The sequence below is a fragment of the Carlito syrichta genome, unplaced genomic scaffold, assembly GCF_000164805.1.
Source record: "Carlito syrichta isolate Samal-C Ts95f unplaced genomic scaffold, Tarsius_syrichta-2.0.1 Scaffold313265, whole genome shotgun sequence".
Lineage (NCBI taxonomy): Eukaryota > Metazoa > Chordata > Mammalia > Primates > Tarsiidae > Carlito > Carlito syrichta.
Genome location: NW_007257361.1, coordinates 131854 through 156016, shown reverse-complemented (window position 1 = coordinate 156016; position 24163 = coordinate 131854). Strand labels below are relative to the sequence as shown.

At 45.4% G+C, this 24163-nt stretch overlaps 1 protein-coding gene across 2 annotated transcripts in view; it reads right to left on the bottom strand.

Annotated features, from left to right (window-relative positions):
* Nucleotides 1-24163, bottom strand: part of AP1B1 (adaptor related protein complex 1 beta 1 subunit) — a 53734-nt gene that overhangs the window by 25544 nt on the left and 4027 nt on the right. For both annotated transcript variants that reach the window (XM_021718686.1, XM_008070279.2), the window contains exons 2-6: nucleotides 8896-8958; nucleotides 6501-6606; nucleotides 3129-3264; nucleotides 2032-2277; nucleotides 640-830 (exon numbers count right to left, since the gene is read on the bottom strand). In XM_021718686.1, coding sequence (XP_021574361.1) covers nucleotides 640-830; nucleotides 2032-2277; nucleotides 3129-3264; nucleotides 6501-6606; nucleotides 8896-8932 — 716 coding nt within the window. In that variant the 5' untranslated portion in view covers nucleotides 8933-8958. The remainder of the gene's footprint in view (nucleotides 1-639; nucleotides 831-2031; nucleotides 2278-3128; nucleotides 3265-6500; nucleotides 6607-8895; nucleotides 8959-24163) is intronic.

Here is a 24163-nt window from a genome sequence, read left to right as displayed (position 1 = left end):
TTCCGCCTCAGCCTTCCGAGTAGTCGGAACTACAGGCGCGCGCTACCACACCTGGCTAATTTTTTGATTTATTGTAGAGATGAGGTCTCACCAAGTTCCCCAGGCAGGTCACGAAATGATTATTTTTATTTTATTTTATTTTATAAGATGTGGGGTACAACTCAGGGTTAGGTACCTAAGTGGTCATTATACAGGTGAAGTTTGGACCTCCCATAGGTCCTCATATCATACTGATTAAGACCAAGAGTGAAATGAGTCCCAGCTGGGTAACCTGTATGATTTTTCTCCAACCCTCTAAGTGGGAGTTTCTTCAACTGTGAAATGGAAGGTAATGATGGGAACTCCTTCAAGAGCTGCTTTAAAGAATATATAACATGACTAGCCGGGTGTGGTGGCATGCATCTGTAGTTCCAACTACCTGGAAGGCTGAGGTTGGATAGCCTAAGCCCAGCAAGTTGAGGCAGTGGTGACCATGAGCATGCCAATGCCCTCCAGCCTGGGCAACAAAAGGGAAGGTTTGTAAGGCAGACCTTGGAAGGGGTCCACTAAGGCTGGAGGCCGAGCTACTGGTTGGAGTCCCTGAAGGACCAGGTCTGAGGGTCCTCAGGTTGGCTGGCAAGTAAGAGGCAGCCTGCTTACCTCTGGGCCTCACGATCATCCTTGGGCGTGTAGTTGGCCAAGCAGTCCAGGATGAAGATCTGGCCCCACTCGGTGCACTCGTTCAGGGCTGTCAGCAGCTTGTTAATGGACTGTGGGTTCAGGTCGAGCAGGTTGCTGCTGGGGTGAGACTCAGCGATCTCTGAGAGGGCAGCCACTGCGTTTGCTACCACCTGGTTGAGAGGGAGGAAGGGGCAGAAGCTGGAGGTGCTGCTCACAGGCCAGGGTTCAGTGAGGCTAAGGATGCTGGCTGGTCAGAGGTTGAACAAACTGAAAGGAATATGACCTGATGGGCAGGGTCTGGAGCTGCAATGAGACCCACACTCCAAGCACTCACCCTGCTGACCCCTCTGCAAACAAACTAAAATAAGTATATCTGCTATTTAAAAAACAAGAAAGCTTTACCGCCAAGTGTCTGAAAATAGAAAGCATTCTAGCTACCTAACCCAACAGCTACAACAACTCATTTCAGTGCTTGTCACCTGTGCTTTTCAGAGCTAGAAAGTTCCTGTAGAGCTCCTCGAGGCTGTTGGGAGTGGGTGGGGCTGGAGAGCGGCTTGCCAGGGCCCTCAACCCATTTCCTGCCCAGCAGCTGTTTTTAAGCATTCTGCAATGTTTCCAATGTTCCTCTGTGGCAAACAGTGTTCCAATATCCATGCCTGTACTGGCTGCTCAGTGCCTGTTTGTGGCAGTTGCTCAGTGTTTCTGTAGGCTACAGAGTGACGATGGCTGGGCCTAGGGGTTTGTGCATTTAATTTTAAACAGGTCCTTTGACACTGTCATCCAAACTGCTGCCACCACTGTGGGTGAGGAGACTGGAGTTCCCTACCCAGCCATATCCTGATGTCCTATTTTCCAGGCTACACTACTTCAAGAGTCAACCTCTACAAGTCTGCAAAGATATGGGAAAAGGGAAAGCATCCCACATTCAGCACTTACAGGTAGTCTTGGTGAGAAGACAGCAACAATAATGTGACTGGAAGGGGAAAGGGGGCACTAGTACCGATCACACATCAGCTGTATGCCAGGTCATGCCAGGCACGTTACCTTCACAGCATTCTTGCCAGCCACATGGAATTAGATCCAACTTACTGATGAAGAAGAGAGGGCCAGGGGTTGGGAGGATTAAAAAAAAAAGAAAAGAAAAGAGGGTCCTGGAAGGTTGGGCAGTTTGCCCAGGTCATGCATTCAGTTAGAGGGTGAGGAGAAGGGATCTCAGATATAGCTCACTTCAAGATGGTGCCTGAACCACTACAAGGCACAAAAACAACTCGTGCACCCAGTAGGGCTCTAAATTCTAGAAACTGGGGACTGCCAAGGTCTTCCCAAGGAACCCAGGTCGCGAAGGTGGCACAATGTGTGGCAGTGGCTTACCATGGGGTTAGAGTCGGAGATGAGGTCCTTAAGGGTGTCCAGGAAGCCCTGGTCCTCTACCAGCTGAGCATTGATGTCGTGGAGCTTGGCCACACACACAGCTGCCGTCTTACGCACATATGGATCCTCATCTTTTAGGCACTTCCGGAGTGGCTCACACAGGTACTCTGTGATCTTGTCAACGCGGATGCAGCCCATGGTCCGCACAGCCAGGGCTCGGATGAGGGGATTGGGGTCCTCACAGTCCTGAGGGGAAACGGTCATTGGTTGGGGGCAGGGACAGGATGGACTGTCTGTGGCTTCATATTCTCCCTGGCCCGTTGCTCTGAGCCCTGATGGGCTGAACAACATCAGATGGCTGCTGTGGGATCTCCACCAACTGCAGTCAATAGTATCAAAGGCAAATGCTATGTAACAGCCACACCTAACATTCCTAACATTTGCCACATAACACATCAGGGGCTCTGCACACCATTTCCTCCGCTCCTCACAGGAGAAGGACAACACTGGCCCCCATTTTACAAGTGATGAAGCTGAGGCTCTCAGGAAACTTGGGAGCTCACTCAGTCTCATCAGAGCAGAGCTTTGATTCAAACCTAGATCCATCTAGCACCCCACCCTTCAATCTTTCCACTGGGCCACAGAAACCCTCATTTCCTCATATCTGAGCACTGATAAGGCTAGGGGAGCTAAGGTTCTAAAGGTGCACAGAGATGACAAGTCAATCTGGGGGACAAAAACATAGAAAGGAACAGTCTAGAAGGGAAACACAGAAGCTCTCAGCCGCCTGCCAAATCCTGCCATGGCAAAGTATGCAGGGCAATGGGCCACCCCCTGGGAGTATGAGGGGATCAAAAGGCCTGGTACTACCTCCCATGGATTGAGTAAGATGGGGGTGTTTAGCATCTGACTTTCTGGAGAGAGTGGGAGCCCTCTGCTGGAGGAACAGGCTCTTAGGCCAGGCAGGTGGAGACAGTTTGAGGGTCTAGAAAGGAGCTTGAGTGTTTTCATCCAGAGCCACAGAGTGCCAACCCAGACTGAGGGGAGATGGAGCAGTGAGCATCCTATGCCTCCACTTCCATCAAGCTCCTGCTCACCTTCACAAAGGTGTTGACAGCCATAATGGCCATGTCAGGCTGACTCTTGGCATAATTCATCAAGTATAGATACACCAGTTTCTTCAGTTCCAAGTTGTCCGTCTGCATACAGTTCACCACATCAGGGAAGAGGGCACTGAAAGGTTAAAATACTGTCAGCATGGGGAGGGCTAAAGAAAGGAAGATTTCCAGGCTGCTAATTGGGATGGGGGGAGACAGTGGGTAGGAGGGAAAGAGGAAGATAAATAAGACCTCCTGATAAAGGGAGGGTATCAGCTACGCTATGCTTCTATTGGTAGAAACAGAATCCCAAGGGGTGATTTTAAAAGCAAAAAAAGCGTCCTTGGGTATTTTCACATGGTTCAAACATGAGCTCTGAAACCCATCAAACCCAGTGCTGCCTCTTGCTAGCTGCATGACGCTGGGAAAATTCCTTTGTCCTCAGAGTCTCATTTTCCTCATTTGCAAGAAAGGTGCAACAGAAATTCACATCACAGGACCCTTGTGATAATTAAATGAGATGACATACTTAAGATATGAGCCTTGATATTTGGAGGTGTTGAGTAAATGAAAATGATTCTTTTTCCCTCCCTGATACTTAACATACCTCAGGCTGCTGGTTCTGAAGGTTCATAAAGAAACAGGGATGGGCTGTGCTGCTTTCATCATAAGGGCCAGCTTCAACATTCACTAAGAATCAGCATGACATGTATGGAACACATGCTATATACCAGGTTTGGCACTAAGGGCTTTATACCCCCTATCTTTATTTTTTTTCCCAAAGAGAAGGGGTCTCGCTCTGTTGCCCAGGCTGTTGACCAGTGGCATGATCTCAAATTCCTGGGCTCGAGTCATCCTCTCACCTCAGCCTCCAGAGTAGCTAGGACTATAGGTACGTGCTACCACACCTGGCTAATTTTTCTGTAAAAATGGGGTTTCACTATGTTGCCCAGGTTGGTCTCAAATGCCTAGCCTCATTTTGACTCCCCTCCCCCCTCAGCTTCCCGAGGAGCTGGGACTACAGATGCATACCACCATGCTCGGCTACTTGACCTCATTTAACTGCCCTAAGAAGCTAACAGATTATCCCCATTTCACAGAAGACAATACTGAGGTCCATAAGTGTCAAATAACTTGCCTGTAGAGACAGATCTGAGTATGAGGTCCATGTTCATGAACACTGGATAGAATCCTTCCCAACATGGTATATGTGGTCCCAGGGTCACATTAGATGTGAAATATAGCTAGAGCAATTTTCCATCTCTGGAACCATCACTTCCCCTCTCAATTCTTGTGCTTTTACAGGCAATGACATGGCAACATAAGAGGTCATAGAGAACTTCTCGAGCATCCAGCAGGCAGGAGTCTTGCCAGAGCTAAAATGGACACATCACCTTGGAAGATGATGCATAAGAAGAATGGGGAGCAGGGAGGAGGAAGAACTGCAGATGAGACTGATTTGCTTTTTTGGGTCCATCACATCAGCAAAGAAAGTTCCTCTGAGATGGAAGAACAGAGGTGTTTCCTCTGTAAGGAGGTAACAGTGGTCTAGGTGAAGGAGAGTTGCTCTGTCCTGGAAGGAATCTGACTTGGAAGGCAGCCAGTTTTCCAGCAGACACCGACTCCCCCTGCCACTCTGTCTTCCGCAGATTCCTCTGCATAGCTGCTTCTCCTGAGTCATTGTCAGGAGGTCCCTTGCTGAAAGTGGCAACAGGATGGGGCAATCCATGAGGAAATCCGGAACAGTGTGATCCTGTCTCAGGACCCAAATGGGGAGCTGCTCCATGTCAGCACCCAGGCCACGAAACATGGGACTGGGCACACAAGGGCACAGAGGAGAAGGTATGGACCGAAACAGCCTGGATTTGGATTTCAGAAGGGCTGGGCTTAGTTCCACTTCTGCCATGAACCATGTGACTGTAAGGCAGTTATTTTACTCCTTTATCCTACTTTGTTGGCAGTAAAAACCTCATTTTCTACAATATGGGAACTGTAAGGAACACAACAAGAAAACAGTCTAGATTTAGTACTGAGTGATAGGAACTGAAAGCAGATGCTATGAGTTCAGGGCAGCGGGCTGGGGAGAAGGTAGGCCTTGAATGAGTTTTGCTATTCTTTTTTTTTTTTGAGTTGGGGTCTCACTCTGTCACCCAGGCTAGAGTACAGTTGCATGCTCATAGCCACCCAGCCTAGACCTGCTGGGCTCAATCTTCCCACTTCAATCTTCCTACTTTCCAAGTAGCTGAGACTACAGAAGTGCACCACCACGCCTGGCTAATTTTTTAATTTATTGTAGAGATAAGATCTTGCCAAGTTGCCGAGACTGGTCTCGAACCCATGGGCTCAGGCAATCCTCTCACCTCAGCTTCCCAAAGTGCTGGGATTATAGGTGTGAGCCACCGTGCCCAGCTGAATGAGTTTTAAAAGATGGAAAAAGAAGTCAAGTCACTAGGCATTCCTGCAGGAAAAGCATGAGCAAAGGTGTGGCAACCATTCTACCCACCATCTGCTCCAGCCATTGGGTACAAACCAGACGTGGCAAACTGGTGAATTAGAGAAATTCATTCTGCAGGTGTGTTTTACTTGGACCACACAGTGTTTGTTCATTAAATATCATCTGGCCATTTAAAATAGGTAGATTTAAAATGAAAAATCTGGATTTTCCATTCTTCTTAGAAACCAAAAGTCCTGGCTACACTAGGTCCTCTTCCCCAGCTGGTAGCAATCCTCTGGAGTTTCTAGGAGGGCTCATGCCACACCCAATCCACTGCCCGCTACCATTCTGACCTAGTCCACTGCATTCACTCCATCACTTGACCTACCAGCGTGGGCTTATGACTCCTGTGTAAACAAAACCTTCTGGGAAAGAAGTATCATGAAGGGAGCAATGAGGGGAGACATGGGTCTCCAGATGCCCTGAAGAGAGACTGAACTGGGGCACATAACATCAATAAGGGTGCCCACACTTTACCTATATGATGACCACGTATGTACCTAACCCTCATTTGTACTCCACATTTTAAAAATAAGATAATTTTAAAAAATAAAAAAATAAGTGGGGGCTAAATAATGTGTCCACATAAGATTTAGTGTGGAATGATAAACTTTGGAGACTCAGAAAGGGGGAAGGATGGGAGAGAGTTGGGTGATGAGAAATGACTTAATGGACACAACGTATATTATTTAGGTGATAGATACATTAAAGCCTCAGATTTTGCCACTAGGCAGTATATCTGTAACAAAATTGCATTTGTACCCCTTAAATTTATATACAAATATTATCTTGACACCAACTCAACTGAACTGGACCCAAGCTATGAACCCTTTCCTGTCAGTGAGCTTTCAGCTGCCGCCTGGCCTACTACTGCACACCTGACATCTTTGCCCACAGTCATTGATGCGATCACTTTCTTCACTGCCTCCTTCTTCTTCTCCTTCTTGTCACTGTTGAGCTCTGCCTTCAGTTCGAAGATCTCCCCTAAGAAAAGGAGGCAAGCATGAGTGATCCATCCCCACCCTGCCAGGGGAAGATTTTCTGTCCCCAACATCCAAAAGAATTGGAGGGAGGTAAGTAAGACACCTTGTGCTGTCAACTGAGGGCAGCTTTAGGCCTCTTGCTTTAGGCCCCTGTGGAGCAGGCAACAGTGAGAGATAATTGGTAGGAGAGGAACTATCAAGACGGAAGTTTGAAGGCCATGCTGGGTGGAAGATAGAAACCATGGACACTACAAAGGTTCTGAGGGTAACACAAAGCGTGAAGGTAGGTCCACCTCAGCCTGACTGCTAAAATCCTGCAAGAAGGCAAAGCTCTCCTTAGCCACCCTCAGTCAACAACCAAAGGCCCTCAAGGCTGAGTGCAATTAAAAATCTGGGTACTTAAGGTTTGCGGGGCAGGGCACGACTTTCATCAATCCCCACACGAAGGCTTTTCCTGTTTTCCTAGAACCTCCAGTTAAAACAGCTTGCTCAAGGTTTCACTTCCTGAGCCACAAGTGGCTGCTGAGCTCTGAAAATGGGACTTTAGCTGTTCTGCAAGGGCTCTAGCGTGTAATAAACTGTTCAGCAGAATTTGATGATCTGGAAAAAGCAAATGAGGAGGAAGTAGAGTTGTTCAGAGCCCTGCCATAAAGAGATAGTTAGGATCCTGATAAGGTTAGGAGGGTGGACTGTGTCCTGAGCCTTCTCTAAGTCCTGTGACACACTAACTTTTTCCCATGCTTTTTCTCATTTCATCCTCACAACAATTTCCCCCCAATTCTACAGATGAGCAGATGAAGACTATAAGGGATTCCGTAACTTATACACAAAGCTAGTAGGTGCTAGTGCCAAGATCTTAAATTAGGTCTGCCTGCTCCAAAGCCCAGGTTCTAAATCTCTATGCTTGGGTGTCCCAGGACACTGACTTTGCTTCTGTGAGCCTGTTTCCTTGCCTGTACTCTTTCTCTTGACTAGGGTGTTGAATCCAGGCATCTCTCTCCAGAAACTCTTCCCAAAAGAAAAACCCCACCACACTGACACTCAAGCACACTCAGCACACTCACTACTAAGTTCACCCCCTGGCTCTAGGCTCCACACAACTGATCCCTGCATATCTTTCCAATTTCTTTTTTTTTTTTTTCAAATTGGAGAAGAGGATCTCACTATGTTGCACAGGCTAGACTTGAACTCCTGGGCTTAAGTGATCCTCATGCCTCAGTCAGCTGAGGTGTCACCATGCCTGGTTCCAATCTCTTCTTGCATCATACTCTTCAGTAATTCACGCACCACTACTTTCCTTTCCTTGAATGTATCACAGGCAGACCACTCACTCCCTCCTCTTCCCCACACCCCCCTTTAACTGGCTAGGTCCACCTGAAGTTCTTCCACAGCCTCCAGCACCTTCCACCCTCTGGTAGGGTTACTAGTCAATAGACTGTCTTCCCTCCTCAACACCGGGCAATGCCAGGTCAGAGACTCTGTCTGTCTCTTCCACTGCATATGGTACATGCTCAATAAAAACCAGCTGGATCAATAAATGAAATGCCTGATGAAGACAGACTTCAGGTCCTGGGCCAGCTGATCCTACAGACTTTTCATTTGGTCAGCAGGCATGTGTCAGTTTCACTTGGAAAGGAGGAGGGAGGAAGGAAGGGCTGGCCAGAAAGATGCTTACAGGGTTAAAGCACATTTGTTAGCCACAACATCCTCCACTTCCTTAAAAGCAGAAGCAACCCAAATACCCAATGACATAAGCCTAGCTTAGCAAATACTAAATATTGAGTCATTAGAACTTCTGGGAAATGTCTATGATAATGTCAAATGAAAAACAGGATGAGAACTCTGACTACAACCATGGAAAACATACCCCCATGGATAAAGACACAGATACGCAGACACACACACACACACACACACACACACACCACACCACTGTGGGTTGCTGATAGGATTGTGTGCTTCCCCCCAGGAAAAAACATATTTAATTATTTAGAGAAAACAAATGTATCTTAACATAGTTATCTATTTTAACCCATGGGGAACAGAAAGGGGACTTTTTTCCATACTTGGAGCTAATGCTCTTCCCTTCCTGAGTTCTAAAAGGAGCAGTCAATTTCTTATGTCATAAACAGTTCCATTTTCTGGATCTATGAGATAAAGAAACTCTAGGTCATTCCTAGCACATGCTTCCAGGCCTTCACGCCCACCTCTGCTCTCCTTGCCCCAGAGGCAAGCAGAAGAGTCAGGCAGGGAAAGAGCAGGACCAGGCCCATAATGTAACAAACCATACCTTTCTTGGTTGTGGTGAAATATTTTGAGTCAGTCATTTTGATCCCTTATCTGTGGCCAGACTCTGCAAGACAGAGAAGAGAGGGGTGAGTTTTGGTTGTGTTCCATTCCACCATCAGATATGGCACACAGAAGGAGAAGGATCCAGCAGACATGCAGTATGGGATGATAGCAGCTTATATCTTCACAGGGCAAATGACTGTTAGATCATGGCTGATCAGATTTTGTAATTCAGAGGGATCTGTCAAATTGTTTAATGTGCCTATCTTTTGACCCAGTAATTCTACTTCTAGGAATCTCTCCCACAAAAATAACTTGCACAAGGATATAAGAGTTTTACTGCAGCACTATCTATAACAATGCACTACTGGAAATAACTTAAATGCCCATCAATAAGGGAATGGTTAAATTCTCTGAGAAAGTACACAGATTAAGACGCACTTAATAATCATATTTACAGCAGCCCCTTCGTGGTGTTCATCTGCTCAGCACTGCTTTAAATGCTTTGCGCATGTTAATTCATTAAAGGCCTCATCACAGCATCACAGTGGCACTATTGTAGCCCTATAGTCAAATGAGTTTGGAAAATGCTAAGTGTTTTTCAATTTAATTTAATTTAATTTTCTGAGACAGGGTTTCACTCTGTGACCCAGGTTGGAGGATAGTGGCACAATTACAGCTCCCCACAGCCTCGACCTCCTGGGCTCAAGCAATCCTCCCGGCTCAGCCTCCCAAGTAACTGGGACAAGCACGTACCACCATGCCCAGTTGATTTTTCTATTTTTCGGAGATACAGGGTTTTGCTTTATTGCGCAGGGTGGTCTCAAACTCCTGGCCTCAAGCCTCCTACCTCAGCCTTCCAAAGTGTTGGGATTACAGGTATAAGCCACCGCACTCAGCCATGGAAAATGCCATTTAAAAAGCTACAGAGGTTTCTTCTCTCCACAACTTTTCCAAGCTTCTGAAATAGCAAAATGCACTATTCATCTCTAGAATCTGTACTCTATAGCATGCCCCAAATATATCTGGCCAGTTTTCTCTATTTTTTTTTTTTAAGACCCACTTACATCAAAGAACAGCCAGTTTTCTCAAAGAATCTCTCAGGACATTTCCCAGTGCAAAACTCAGAATGTGAAGTACTATTCTAAGATAATAGGACAAAGAAAGTACTGAGGATCACTCATTCATTCAACAAACATTTATTAAGCATCTACTATGTACCTCAGTAATACCTCTTGGGCAACAGATGAAAGATAAAAGAAGCTATGCAGGAGCCAAGTCGCCCTGGATGCATGACCAAGGCCTTGGGGATTGTTCTAAGGTATTTATTAAGAAGCTATCAGCCAGGCTCAGTAGCTCAGTCTGTAATCCCTGCACTTTGGGAGGCCAAGGTGAGGGAATTACCTGAGCCTGTGGATTCAAGACCAGCCAGAGCAACTTGGTAAGACCTTGTCTCTACAATAAATGAAAAAAATTAGCCAGGCATGGTAGCATGCGCCTGTAGTTCCCGCTACTTGGAAGGCTGAGGCAGACGGATCGTCAGAGCCCAGCAGGTCGACGCTGGGGTGGCCCTGAGCCTGCGTGCCAACGCACTCCAGCCTGGGCAACGAAGTAAGACACCAACTCAAAAAAAAAAAAGAAAGAAGTTATCATTTACTAAACTATTAAAGGCAGGAGTTTTACATATATTATCTCATTTAATGTTACCAATAATGTTACTGCTTTTAACTCCAGTTTAAAGATGAGAAAAACAGGCTCAGGGATGTTATGTAACTCCCCCAAAGTCACATAGCTTGTAAGTGGTTGGGCTGGGAGACCATCTCAGGGCTACCTGAACTCAGCACCTGTACTCTATCAATGAAGGAATTCAACTTCCTCTTTTTGAGTTGGAAGACAGAGCTCTGATAGTGCCTAAGGCCTCAATCCAAAAAACTTTCAGATTTTTGAGTGTAACCTTCCAGTCCTACCTGTAATTTTACACGGCACAGAAAACTACCCAATGGAATAGAATGGAGAAAATTCACTTCACATAGTCCCTTTTGTTGCCTTTCTGGAATGAACTCAAACAAGTAACCCACTAACATCTCCTTTCGATTCATTACTATGCAGGGATGAGATGAAAGTTACTGGTACAGTGGATGTGAGGGATCAGGAATTGTTTCATAGTCTCTGTGATCCAAGCTGACATGGCTCCTCACCAGCCCAACTGTATGTTTCCAGGTTAAGTCTATATTTATGGAAGGATGGCACTGAGAATGTTCTTCAGCTGAGAGATACCCAGAGATTTTGTTTCAGTAATCAATGGGAAACAAATATGTACTGTCTCAGGGCAACCTTAAATTCTTTGTGGATCCCATTAGAATAAAGGAATAAAGGATTCACTGACAAAATAGTACAAAGAAAAAAGACACAATTCTACTTTCCTTTTGCTTTGCTAAGTTGAAAGGGGAGCATGGCACTTTTCTGTGGGAGCTACGGGAAAGAGCAGAAGAGACGGCTGCATCTGATGATGCAGGTCCCACAGTGGGGACATGGACTTGCTGGTCCTCACAGCACTGAGTCAGGGCTGTAGACAGATCCACAAAGGGAGGACCCACACGGGCCTGATTCACGGCTCCATTTGCTCTCCTCTTTCATACCTGGCCCAGGTCTCTGCATATGGAGAGTGTTCAATTAAATTAACAGTTGTTGAAAGAAAGGAAAAGAGCCACTGAAAATCCCAGGGAGCCTCAGCCTGCTCGCCAATGGCACTGTTACATAAGTAGTTAGCATTTGTGTCCAACAGGAATTCACGCCCATTAAAAATAATATTTTGCACACACACAAAGTCATTTTCTCAGAGAAACCTCAACAACTTAGAGGTTCTTTTTAGAGTTCTAAGAATGAGTAGGTAAATTACATAATGAGATTTCTGACATACAATAAAGATCTGCATGGTTCCAGAAGTCATAGACTTGAGAGAGTTTACCTGGCAAAAGTGCCCAAAACAGAATATCATTTTTCAAGGTTGAGTCTAAGAAGAGGGATAATCAAAGACAAAAGAGGCTACAACTTGCAGGCCACAAAGAACCACAGAAAGTAATATACACTCCTACAATGTTAAATCTAGAAAGAAATAAAAGTGAACAAAACAAACAAAAACTACCTTGGATGTCTAACTTCAGAGCTGCTCAGAAATTCTTTCTTCACCAGCAGAAGAGGCTGTCAGGGGCCCTTCCCTCATCTGCAGGCACAACACAGAATCTGAGGGTCCTAAATTCCCAGGACACAGATCTGTTTTGTATGCAGCTGATCAGAAAGCAGAAGGATGGGGAAAGCTTCTCTTCTGGGAGTTAAAAAAAGCAACAGAGCTGCAGGGTCAGCTAATCAAACTGCTATAGCTGCTGATATACCTACAGCATTGAGCTTTTGATGACACCCTTCCTTTTACAGGTGCTAAGCAACAACTCACCAACTTAAACTGCCACCCAGTGAGCTGGCGCTGGCTGCTGCTTTTTTCTTTTCTGCAGTATCTATTTCGCATATCCCTCTGCAGAGGGCCCAAAGGGACTGATGCTGCAGAAATCATATCCCTCTGAAGTTGTTTCATATGCAGGAAATTAAAGTAGAGGAGGAAGGGGACATGGGGACAGGAGAAACACTTTGGAAAGCCACCCCCAAGCACAGATGAGAAGAAAACCAAAACACCTGACTTCACTGTGAAGACCACCTACAGCCTGTTGATCTACTGAGAAGGGCTATCTCCTTGTGTCCCTTCTCCATTATGAGAGCCCATACGCCAGTACCAGGTCTTCCAGTTGTCTCTTAGATATCAGTGCATGAGAGATTTTTTGTTATCTCTTCAAGAAGGAAAAATCTTTAGAACTCAGTTCTAAAGGGGCTCAGACTTGCAGATGGCCATGGGAAAGGCCAGTGTTTTTCCTGGCACTGCTGAGCTGTTACCATACACTGCATCCCTACTCCTCGAAGGCAAAGGGGCTAAGACCTTATTCTTTAATGAACCTAATTGGGTACAGGAGCCACATTTGAAAAGCAGACAGTCACACGCATGTTTATTGCAGCACTATTCACAAAAGTAGAAACATGGAACCAACCATGCTGCCCATTAAAATGGGGCTGGATAAAAAAAGTGGTACAGGCCGGGCTTGGTGGCCAAGGAGAGTGGATTGTCTGAGGCTGCAGGTTCAAGACCAGCCCAGGCAACTTGGTGAGCCCTCGTCTCTACAATAAATCAAAAAAATTAGCCACATGCCTGTAGTTCCAGCTACTTGGAAGGCTGAGGTGGAAGGATCGCCAGAGCCCAGCAGGTGGAGGCTGGGGTGGCCGTGAGTGTGCCTCTGCACTACAGCCTGGGTAACAGAGTAAGACTCAAACTCAAAAAAAAAAAAGTGGTACATATACACAATGGAATATTACATGGCCATAAAGAAGGACAAATATATGGACTTCGCAGCAACTTGGATGGATTTAGAGTCTATCAAATTCAGTGATCTATCAGAGAAACAAAGAAGAGAGTACACATGATCTCACTGATAAGCGGACCCTGAACATTTACCATAATACTATAAGAAAGGGATTGGCAGTAGTGGGATACTGTGGGGGTGGGGCACAACATCAGTAAGGGTACCTGATCTTAAACCAGGCAAAGTGGGGACCAAAGGGAGGCCCAAACTTTGTCTGTATGATGATAGGCATACGATGATAGGCATTAGGTATACAATGTATACCTAATCCTAAATTGTACCCCACGTCTTTAAAATTAAAAATTAAAAAAAGCAGAAAGTCAATTTCAGCAAGAAAAAGTTTAGGACTTGGATTTCATCCTTGGAAGTGGCAGGACACATTTAAAAAGTAGTAATTACAGGGGATGTTTGGCTCAGAAACTGCTCTGGCCAGTATGATGAGTCACTTTTGCTAAGGAAACAGCATTCTGGACTGGGATCCCCTTAGTTTCGGCATCTATAAGCCAAGGAATGCCTCAAAGGGGATGGCACAGTCAAAATTAAAAGAGGGGCACACCTAGAAGGACTACTCTGCCATCTCCCCCTTAAGCCTACCGTCTCACAACTACATTCAAAAGATTACAACTTTGATGCCACAGTCTAGTTCCTGTTAACTTCAATTTTTAGACTTAAAGAAACGAGTAATAAAGCCTGAAATACAGTAGTTTTCTCTTATATTTTCTAGATTTATAAGGAAGCCCTTGGTGAGACTAGTGATACTTTGGTGAGCCCTTGGTGAGACTGGCCAGAGACAAAGACATAATATAATCTAAGAATGGTGAAATGAGGCCCAAGGAAAAGGGAAGGAAAAAAAAAACCCTAAAAATATTCCCATCTAAAGACTTTGAGTTTTAGCTACTAACATTAGGATTAGTTAAAAAAAAAAAAAAACTTCAAATTTTTTTAGTCTTCATATAGCTAAATATAATTTTATGAACAAGAAAATAAAGAGTATCCTTCTGTGTTTTAAGCTGGTAAGTGTGAATTTAAGCATATAAAAAATAAGAAAATGAGCACTAAGTATTTCAATTTTTGTCCAAGATTTCAAAATTACTAATAATTTTTTAAAGGAAAGCATCCTGAACTGAGTTTACTTCATCTCTGTAACTCTTTTATATACCTACAGCTATAAAAGATAGAGATCTATTTATCTTTCTATCTTTATTTATTTTTATGTGTATGAGTCAAAGTTTCACTCTGTCACTCAGGCTGGAGTACAGTGGCATGCTCATGGCCACCACAGCCTCAACGTTCTGGGCTCAGGCAATCCTTCCACCTCAGCCTTCCAAGTAGCTAAACTATAGGTGCCGCCACACCTGGCTCATTTTTTGATTTGTTGTAGAGATGAGGTCTCATCAAGTTGCCTAGGCTGGTCTTGAACCAGTTGGCTCAGGCAATCCTCTCACCTCGGCCTTCCAAAGTGCTGGGATTATAGGTGTGATCTACTATAGTTCCAGCTACTTGGAAGGCTGCAGTAGAAAGGATTGCCTCAGCCCAGTAGGTTGAGGCTGCAGTGGCCTTGAGCGTGCCACTGCACTCCAGCCTGGGTGATAAAGAGTGAGACTCCAACTCAAAAAAAAAAAAAAAAATTAGCCAGGCATGGTAGCCCACACCTGTAGTTCCAGCCACTTGGAAGTCTGAGGTGGAAGGACTGCCCGTAGCAGGTCGAGGCTACAGTGGCCCTGATCATCCCACTGTACTCCAACCTGGGCAACAGAGTAAGACTCTAACTCAAAATAAAAAAAGGCAGGTTCAGTGACTCAGCCTGTAATCCCAGCAACTTTGGGAGGATGAGGGGAGTGGATGGTTTGAGACCAGCCCAGGCAACTCGGCAAGACCTCATCTCTACAATAAATCAAAAATTAGCTGGGTGTGGTAGCGCATGCCTGTAGTTCCAGTTCCTTGGAAGGCTGAGGCGGAAGGATCACCGGAACCCAGCAGGTTAACGCTGGGGTGGTCATGAGCATGCCACTGCATTCCAGCCTGGGCAACAGAGGGAGACTCTGACTCAAAAAAAAAAATTAATAAAACATAAATATCTGAGTGTTTGCAAATGTACAGACTATCCTTTAAAGGGTAGAAAAGTTAAGAGTGGTTTCCTCCAGAAAGGAAGCTGAATGATTAAAGAATGAGATGAGAGATTGACTTTCCTCATTTACCTTCTGTAACTTGGGAATTACGTCCCCTGTGCATGTATTACCTCTTTTAAACACAAAGCAGTTTGGAAAAAAAATGGTCCATCTACCCAAAACCTTCTTCCCACTCCTGTGTTCCTTCTTCAGTCTCAGTTTAAATACTGCTGCCCAGAGAAGCCTCCTCTGGACCCAAATGGCCAAAAACCCCCTTGACATTAGATTTGATCGTATCTAGCCCTCCTAAAGCCTCTAATTTGAGATTTGTCCTGTTTAATGCTGTCACTGCTGCTATGTGGCTGCCACTATGCCTAGCACATTCTAGGAGCTCACTATATGTTTGCTGGAAAAATGAATGAAAGACAGGTTCCCAGAAAAGCTACCAAACCAAGGGCCCATAACAGACCAAGATGAGGGAGCTCTGTGACCAGTGCCAGACAATGATGACTGGGCAAATGGGGAACATAAGGTTTTGCAGCCAACTTTCAACAAACATGGCAAGGCTGATCCAATATCAGAATGACGGTCAAGAAATCTGGCTTTGCTACCAATATCTGTGTGACCCTGAGCAAATCCCCCCTCCATCTATGGGCCTTACTTTCTCTAATTGTCAATCAAGAGAATTCAACCAGTCAATGGTTTTTCAAGGCCTGTCCCCACTCTTAAATTGCTTCAAACATATAAAAGTAGAAATGTTCTGGTGGAAGTAAGGATGGGAGACCTTATTTCATTTCACTTCATTATGCACCCACCTCTACCCTCTTCGCTAGGAGACCTTCAGACAACCCATGGTTTTAAGAAACAAAGTTGAAAACCACTCCACAAAGTCCCTCCCACTTCTCACATTCTATGATTCGCTGATGTATGAATGACCAATTACCTGAGCAATGAATGTTCTTCCCAAGTGCCAAACAAGAAGAAATAGAGTGTGATCATTCTAAGACCATGTGATAAGACATTTCCAAGGGGAAAAAAGAGAACAAATTTGGAATGCAGCCATAGCCAACAAACCTTACTAGGTCTTCAGTAGAAAGGAAGACAGTAGCAAGCCAAACAAGAGTGTTTTAATTCCCCAGATGGCCAAGGGAAGAACTTTTCTATCTCAGGTTAGTGATTTGTGGAAGAATAGCTCATGCTCTTCAATCGGATGAAAAGTATAAAGTTGGCAGCGCTAGTACAAGACAATGCACGCTGTCGGCACTCAGGGCATGAATGAGGGAGACTATTCAGTGTTGTGAGATGAGCCAGAGAAGAAGCTTTAGGAAAGGAAAAGAGGAAAGAGACATTTGACAAAGTGTCACCAGTTGCCACATCCCATCTCTGAATTCAAGGAAAAACTAATCTCTGAAGGTCTATGCTAGTAGCTTCCAACTGTGGTACTAAAACTGTCACTGTTAAACCCTTCTCTGATGAATGAATAGCTGTTTAGAAACCTGCTATATAGCACATGTTAGCACAAGGACAGTCAAGAGTAAATCAGAGCTGGGCGCAGTGGCTCACACCTGTAATCCCAGTACTTTGGGAGGCAGATGTGAGAGGACTGCCTAAGCCCATCAGTTCGAGACCAGCATAGGCAACTTGGCAAGACCTTGTCTTTACAATAAATAAAAAAATCAGGCAGGTGTGGTGGTGCACGCCTGTAGTTCCAGTTACTTGGAAGGCTGAGGCTGAAGGAACCCCTGGGCCTACCAGGTCAAGGCTGCAGTGGCTGTGTGCCATGCCAGCCTGGGCAACAGAGTGAGACTCTGATTAAAAAAAAAAAAAAGTCAGGTAAAGAGTGAATAAAAGGGGCTGGGATGATGGCACTATTTTTTTCTTCCTCTGCAACAGAAAAGCCAATCTTTTCCATGTGTTTTGTTGCTTCAGTTCTGTCTTAAGGCAAAGGTTGATTCTTTTTTTTTTTTGAGTTGGAGTCTCACTCTGTCGCCCAGACTGGAGTGCAGTGGCCGCTCCTGGCCACCGCAACCTCGACCTGCTGGGCTCTGGCGATCCTTCCGCCTCAGCCTTCCAAGTAGCTAGAACTACAGGCATGCGCTGCCACGTCCAGCCAATTTTTTGATTTATTGTAGAGATGAGGTCTCACCAAGTTGCGCAGGCGGGTCTCGAACCCGCGGGCTCAGGCAATCCAAAAGGTTGACTCTTTTCACAAATATTTATCTGCTCTGTGCCATGCCCTGTTCTGAGTACCTGCTCCCATGAGTTTAGAGTTGGACAGAGATGATGATTCTACTCCTTACTCCTCACCTATGTATTTCCTTTTTTTTTCCTGACTCAGGATCTCACTCTGTCACCCAGATTGGAGTGCAGTGGCACAATCACAGTTCACTGCAGTCAAGTACAGGGAATACAGGTACACTTAACTACTTTTGAAATTTTTTGTAGAGATATGGTCTCATTATGTTATTTAGGCTGGTCTCAAACTTCTGGGGTCAAGCAATCCTCCTGCCTCTGCCTCCCAAAGTGCTGGGATTACAGGCGTGAGCACCCAACTTCTTTTTTCCCTAATTTGCCTTTAACGTCTATGAATGCCAGCGTTCCCCTGTAACAAAAGAACTCTGACTCAGAACCTTAGACAAGGCCAAATGCAGTGGCTTAGAAGGCTGAGGCAGAAGGATCGCCAGAGCCCAGAAAGTTGAGGCTGTGGTAAGCTGTGATCGTGCCACTGCCTTCCAGCCCTGGTGATAGAGTGAAACCCTGACTCAGAAAAAAAAAAAAAAGAAAGGAAAAGGGTCCTCACAGGTAAGTACTTAGATTCACTTTACAGAAATGGGAAACAGGTTAGGCTGACTCAAAGATTAAAAGTTGAGTCAGCAGTAGAGAAACCAGATCACAGACGTTCTCTCTGAGACAACATGGTCACAGAACTCAGGCTCTTTCAAGTTGGTCCAATAACTATGAGAAAATAAGCTGTGTTCTTCAGGCTCAGTGTAAAATTCAGAACAAAGGTAGCAGTGGTAGTAGTAATGGCAAAGGAATCTGCATTATGGGTCAGACATGATGTAAAAAGCTTTATATGTAGTCCTCACAATAACCTCTGAACAAGGCTTTCATAATATCACAAGTTTACAGATGAGGCAACTGAAGCCCAGAGGGGTCAAGGCATTTGTTTGGAGTCACAGATACAAAATGGTAGTGCCAACACACTCCACCACTGCCCCCCAATGCGGTTCTACATGTCCTACTCTGTCCAGTGAGACTACGCCTCCTCTCTGAATGAAGCCCTGGCAGAAACACATATGCTCTAGGCTTAAGGGTTTGTGAAACGTGTTGCCACACATCCCTGCAGAGTCCCTCGGATGTTGAATTACAGGTTATTTTCAGGCCAGCCCGTCTGGTTTGGACAAAACAACGAATGTCAGGTTTGGTCATGTGTCTCAAGAAATCTTGTCTGGATGAGTTTGCCAATTTAGGGCCTCCTGGGATTTGGATGAAAACTGAACAGTCAAAAATCAATCTCTTGAGGCCCATTACAATTAAAGGGTCAAAATGAAAAGCAACTAAAGGCAGACAAACACCTCATGCAGAGATTCTTATAGCAGCTGAGTCTCCAGAACCTCATTCTAGAATCAGGTGCCAGTTCTCAACTAATCTACAGGCAGTGATGTATGAAAAGATCTGCTGCCAAGAAAAAGGAAAGTTCCTCTGGATGTGAGAAAAAAATAATAAGGGCTTTTTCTGAATAATACTTCAGTTAATCAAGATGGGGAGAAAGAGGTCAAAGACTACAGAGCAAGGGTTTTCACTCCAATCCAGTGGGAATGCTTTCTGATCTGTCAAGTCTTGTAGCCCTCCATTTGGCAAGTACAATCATGTGGAGCGCTGTCTGCTCCATGCCCGTGACTGTGTCCCACATAGGAGCATGCACATGGTATACCAAGACAGTCTTTTCCTGCTGGGCTCTTACCCATCCAGAGGCCAGATAAAAGGACTTCAGGAGAACAGCAGTGATCATGCCCTCCTGATAACTGCCCCCCAAAGTTCAAATAAGGAGGGTTCTGAGATATGTAGAGCATCAAAGGAAGTTGTCTTAGATGAAGAGGGACTTGGCTGGACATGAAAAGATGGGTCAGATTTAGAAAGACAGGAGTGGGGGTGACATGGAGAAGACCTACAGAATGCCAGTGTAACAAAGGAGGAAACCATCCCAACACACAACACTGGCAGGGGAGCAGGCTCTTGCTAAATGATTTACAGCAGTCTCATTTCATTCTCATGGTAATCTACTTAAAAATGAGGAATTAGGCTGGGCTCAGTGGCTCAGCCTGTAATCTCACGCTTTGGGAGGCCAAGGTGAGTGAATTGCCTGAGCCCGCGGGTTCGAGACCCGCTTGGGCAACTTGGTGAGACCTCATCTCTACAATAAATCAAAAAAATTAGCCGGGCCTGGTAGCGCGCGCCTGTAGTTCCAGCTACTCAGAAGGCTGAGGCGGAAGGATCGCCAGAGCCCAGCAGGTCGAGGCTGTGGTGGCCAGGAGCAGCCACTGCACTCCAGTCTGGGCGACAGAGTGAGACTCCAACTCAAGAAAAAAAAAAAAACTGCACATACACACCTTCAAACAATCCCCACCATTTGCTAACCCTCTTTCTTCTTATTTTTTCCCTTCAAAGTACTTCTTAACTATATGCTATAAAATATACTTACAAGTCTATTTTTTTCTCCTGCTATAATATAAATTCTACAAGGGCAGAGATTTTGTCTGTTTTGTTCACTACTGTATTCCTAACTCCTAGACAGGTACCAGGCAAATGGTTAAGACGCTCAATAAAGATTTGAATGACTAATGCTCATTTCTTTTCTTGGGGAAAACTTCATGTTTTGTAAACCAACCTCTGCTATAGAGCAGTTTCCCAAAGTTGCATTCACCAGGTTTGCTAGGATCAGATATATAATATATCTGTTCTAGGCCGGGTTCGGTGGCTCAGTCTGTGATCCCAGCACTTTGGGAAGCCGAGGCGAGAGGATTGCCTGAGCCCGTGGGTTCGAGACCTGCCCAGGCAACTTGGCGAGACCTCCCTCGTCTCTACAATAAATCAAAAAATTAGCCAGGTGTGGTAGTGCACGCCTGTAGTTCCAGCTACTTGGAAGGCTGGGGCAGAAGGACTGCTGGAGCCCAGCAGGTTGAGGCTGCGGTGGCCAGAAGCGGCCACTGACCTCCAGTCTGAGCGACAGAGTGAGACTCCAACTCAAAAAAAAAAAAAAAAAAAATCTGCTCTGGTTGTCAAGCTATTCTGACAATACTTAAATTGAAAATACCAGACCCCTAGCCCATTTACAGCCAATAAAAGGAAGGAAAGTAAATAAATGATAAAAGAGAGAAGAAAGGGCAAGGGTAGAAGATAAGGCAGGGCACGGTGGCCCACACCTGTAATCCCAGCACTTTGGGAGACTGAAGAACGAGGACTGCTTGAGTCCAGGAGCTCAACACCAGCCTGGAAAACACAGTGAAACCTCATCTCTACAAAAAATAAAAAATAAGCTGGGCATGGTGGCATGTACCTGTAGCCCCAGCTACTTGGGAGGCTGAGGCAGAAGGATCACCTGAGTCCAGGAGGTTGAGGCTGTGGTGAGCTGTGGCTGTGTCATTGCATTTCAGCTTGGGACTCTGACTCAAAAAAAAAGAAAAAAAAAATCAGATGGCAAAATCTCCAGAGGGAGAAATGTTCCATGAGGTCAGGTCACCATCACTTGCTCCCATAAGCATCAGCTCAGTGAGTGACAGAGCTGCAGAAGATGGAGGGCTCTGACACAGGCTATGCTGTGAGTACAGCCAGGCCCTTGCCACCATGCCTACAGACCTTCCGTGTTTCTTTAACTTCCAAGCTCTTCACTGTCTTTGTACTTGCTAATCCATCTGCCTGGATTATTCTCTCCTGGCTCCTCCATCTGATCCTTCAAATCTCAGCTCAGATAACATAACTTCATAGATACCTTCCCTTCCAGTGTGGTACCTCTGATGCTTAAAAACAAACAAACAAAAAACCCTCCCTGCATGTTCTATCTTAAGAAGGCACTTCTCTATCCCCATCCTCCAGTATTCTTTTTGTGTGTGTGTCAGAGTCTATGTCGCCCAGGCTGGAGTGCAGTGCCACACTCACAGCCACCACAGCCTCGACCTGCTGGGCTCAGGGGAGCCTTCCACCTCAGCTTTCCAAGTAGCTGGAACTATAGGCATGCGCCACCATGCCCAGCTAATTCTTTTTTTTATTTATTGTAGAGATGAGGTCTCATCAAGTTGCCCAGCTGGTCTTAAACCCATGAGCTCAGGCAGTCCTCTCACCTCGACCTCCCAAAGTGCTGGGATTATAGGCATGAGCCACCACACCCAGCCTCCAGTATTCTTAATCATACATTTACTGAGCATCTTCCATGTTCCAGAAGCAGTTCTACATGCAGGGGATACAGCAGTGAATGACACCAACAAGAATTCTTCCCTTCATGGAGCTTACATTCTAATGTGGAACAGAGATCATAAGCAAGATAAGTAAGGAAAATACACAGTATCTTAGAAAGTGATAAATGCTATTCAGAGAAAAAGAGCAGAGGAGGGAAGAGGGGAGAAAAGGAGGTTGAAATTTAACTACATGGCCACAGAAGGCCTCCTTGAGAAGGTGATAGATGACACGGTCTAGGGAAGAGCCTGCTAGGCAAAGAAATAGCTAGTGCAAAGGTGGGAGTGTGCCTGGCATGTTTGAGCAACAGCAAGGAGGCAAATGTGGCTGAATGAGCAATGAGGGGGCAGCAAGTCACAAGGTCAGAGGAAAATGGAGGGGACACTATGGTCAAAGGTGAGGACTCTGGCTGTTACACTAAGTAAGCTGGGAGCTGTTTGAGGGTTTTGAGCAGAGAAGTCCTGAGATCTAACTTACAATTTAACAAGCTCTAACTGCAACTTGCATTTTAACAGGCTCTGGTGGTAGCAACTGGAGTTCAAAGGTAGTTAATTCCACCACTGATCAGAATTCCAAGTCTTTTTGGTTCCCTCATGGCTTGTTTTTTTAATCATCACATTCGATTTCTATTTCCTCTTTGTCTCTCTCCCCCATTAGAATGAAGTAAACAACCCAAAGGCAGAAACTATGTCTGGCTTGTTTACCTGTCAGCACAGCCCAGTGCCAAGCACTAGTAGGCCTTAATAAACACAGAATGAATGAGTGCTGGACTTAAAAAGTCTCTGTCCTCAGTGTCTCAGCACCCAGCCTTCCAACACTCAGAAATCAGAGAATGAAGACCACCACAGAAGCAGACCCAACCGCAGGCCATACTGAAATGTTGTCATTCCACTCTCAATATGCTTAAGATCCTAAAAGCAAGTACGGTGTGGTAAAAGGTGTCTGCCACCCAAGACTACGCCTCTACAGAACTCAGCTACTAAAGTGTTGAAAATGAACAGAGGCTGGGCTCGGTGGCTCAGCCTGTAATCCCAGCACTTTGGGAGGCTGAAGCAAGTGGATTATCTGAGCCTGCACATTCAAGACCAGCCCGGGCAACCTGGTGAGACCTCCTCTCTACAATAATTTTTTTTAAAAAGTAGCCAGGCATGGTAGCATATGCCTGTAGCTCTGGTTACTTGGAAGACTGAGGTGGAAGGATCGCTGGAGCCCAGCAGGTCAAAGCTGGGGTGATCATAAGTGTGCCACTGCACTCCAGCCTGGGCAACAGAGTGAGACTCCAACTCAAAAAAAAAAAAAAAAAAAAGTAAAGAAAATGAACACTGAGGTTTGGTTTTAAAGTTTTTGAGCCCTAACTTCCAAATCTACCATCTTCCAACTCAGAGGCTACAGGGAATATAGATGGTAGCCTGGAGGATCAGTGACTGAGGATCCCAGCAACTGAAGAACTCTGGGCCTTCTAACTTAACTAGGAGAGGCCTTCCAACTTCAGGGAGACCTTCCTGATGGAAGTCAGAGGTCAAACCCTAGGTCCGAGGCTTAGGAGTGTAGAATCACAGCAAAGTCCCTCTTTAGCTTGATCATATAACAAGAGACAACCTAAGAATGAGGGGTTGGGAGGGGGAAGGTGACCACAGCAGGTAAGACAGGGGCTCTCTCAGGTGCTATACAACACAGCAGGTATAACAATACCACAAGTGTAAAATGGAAACTACAATATTACATCTCTGAGGGGCTTATGAGGCTAAAACAAGTCAAGACATACAAGGCCCTCATCAGTGCCCAGCCTATCAAATGCTTGATAAATGTCAGTCACATATTATTAATACATAGGGAGAGCTTACCATCTCCTTGCTCCCTACCAAACACCCAGGTCTCTGGGAAGCACTCTGGTGGCTGGTTGGTGGTAACAACTGTAGTTCTAAGGTAGTTAATTCCACCACCGATCAGAATTCTGTCTCCATAAGGCGACCTAAGTATAGACAGGAGATGACCTGGAAAGTGTTTTGAATTCCTTAGGAGTCACGTATCCTAGCAATTCAATACAATATTCATTTGTTCACTTTCTGGGTACCAACTATGTGCCAGACATTTCATTAGGTGCTGAAGACACAGTTAAGACAAATCATCAACAAGGAGTAAGAACCATTTACTAGCCGGGCTCGGTGGCTCAGCCTGTAATCCTGCGCCTTTGGGAGGCTGAGGTAAGTGGATGGCCTAAACCCGCGGGTTCGAGACCCGCCTG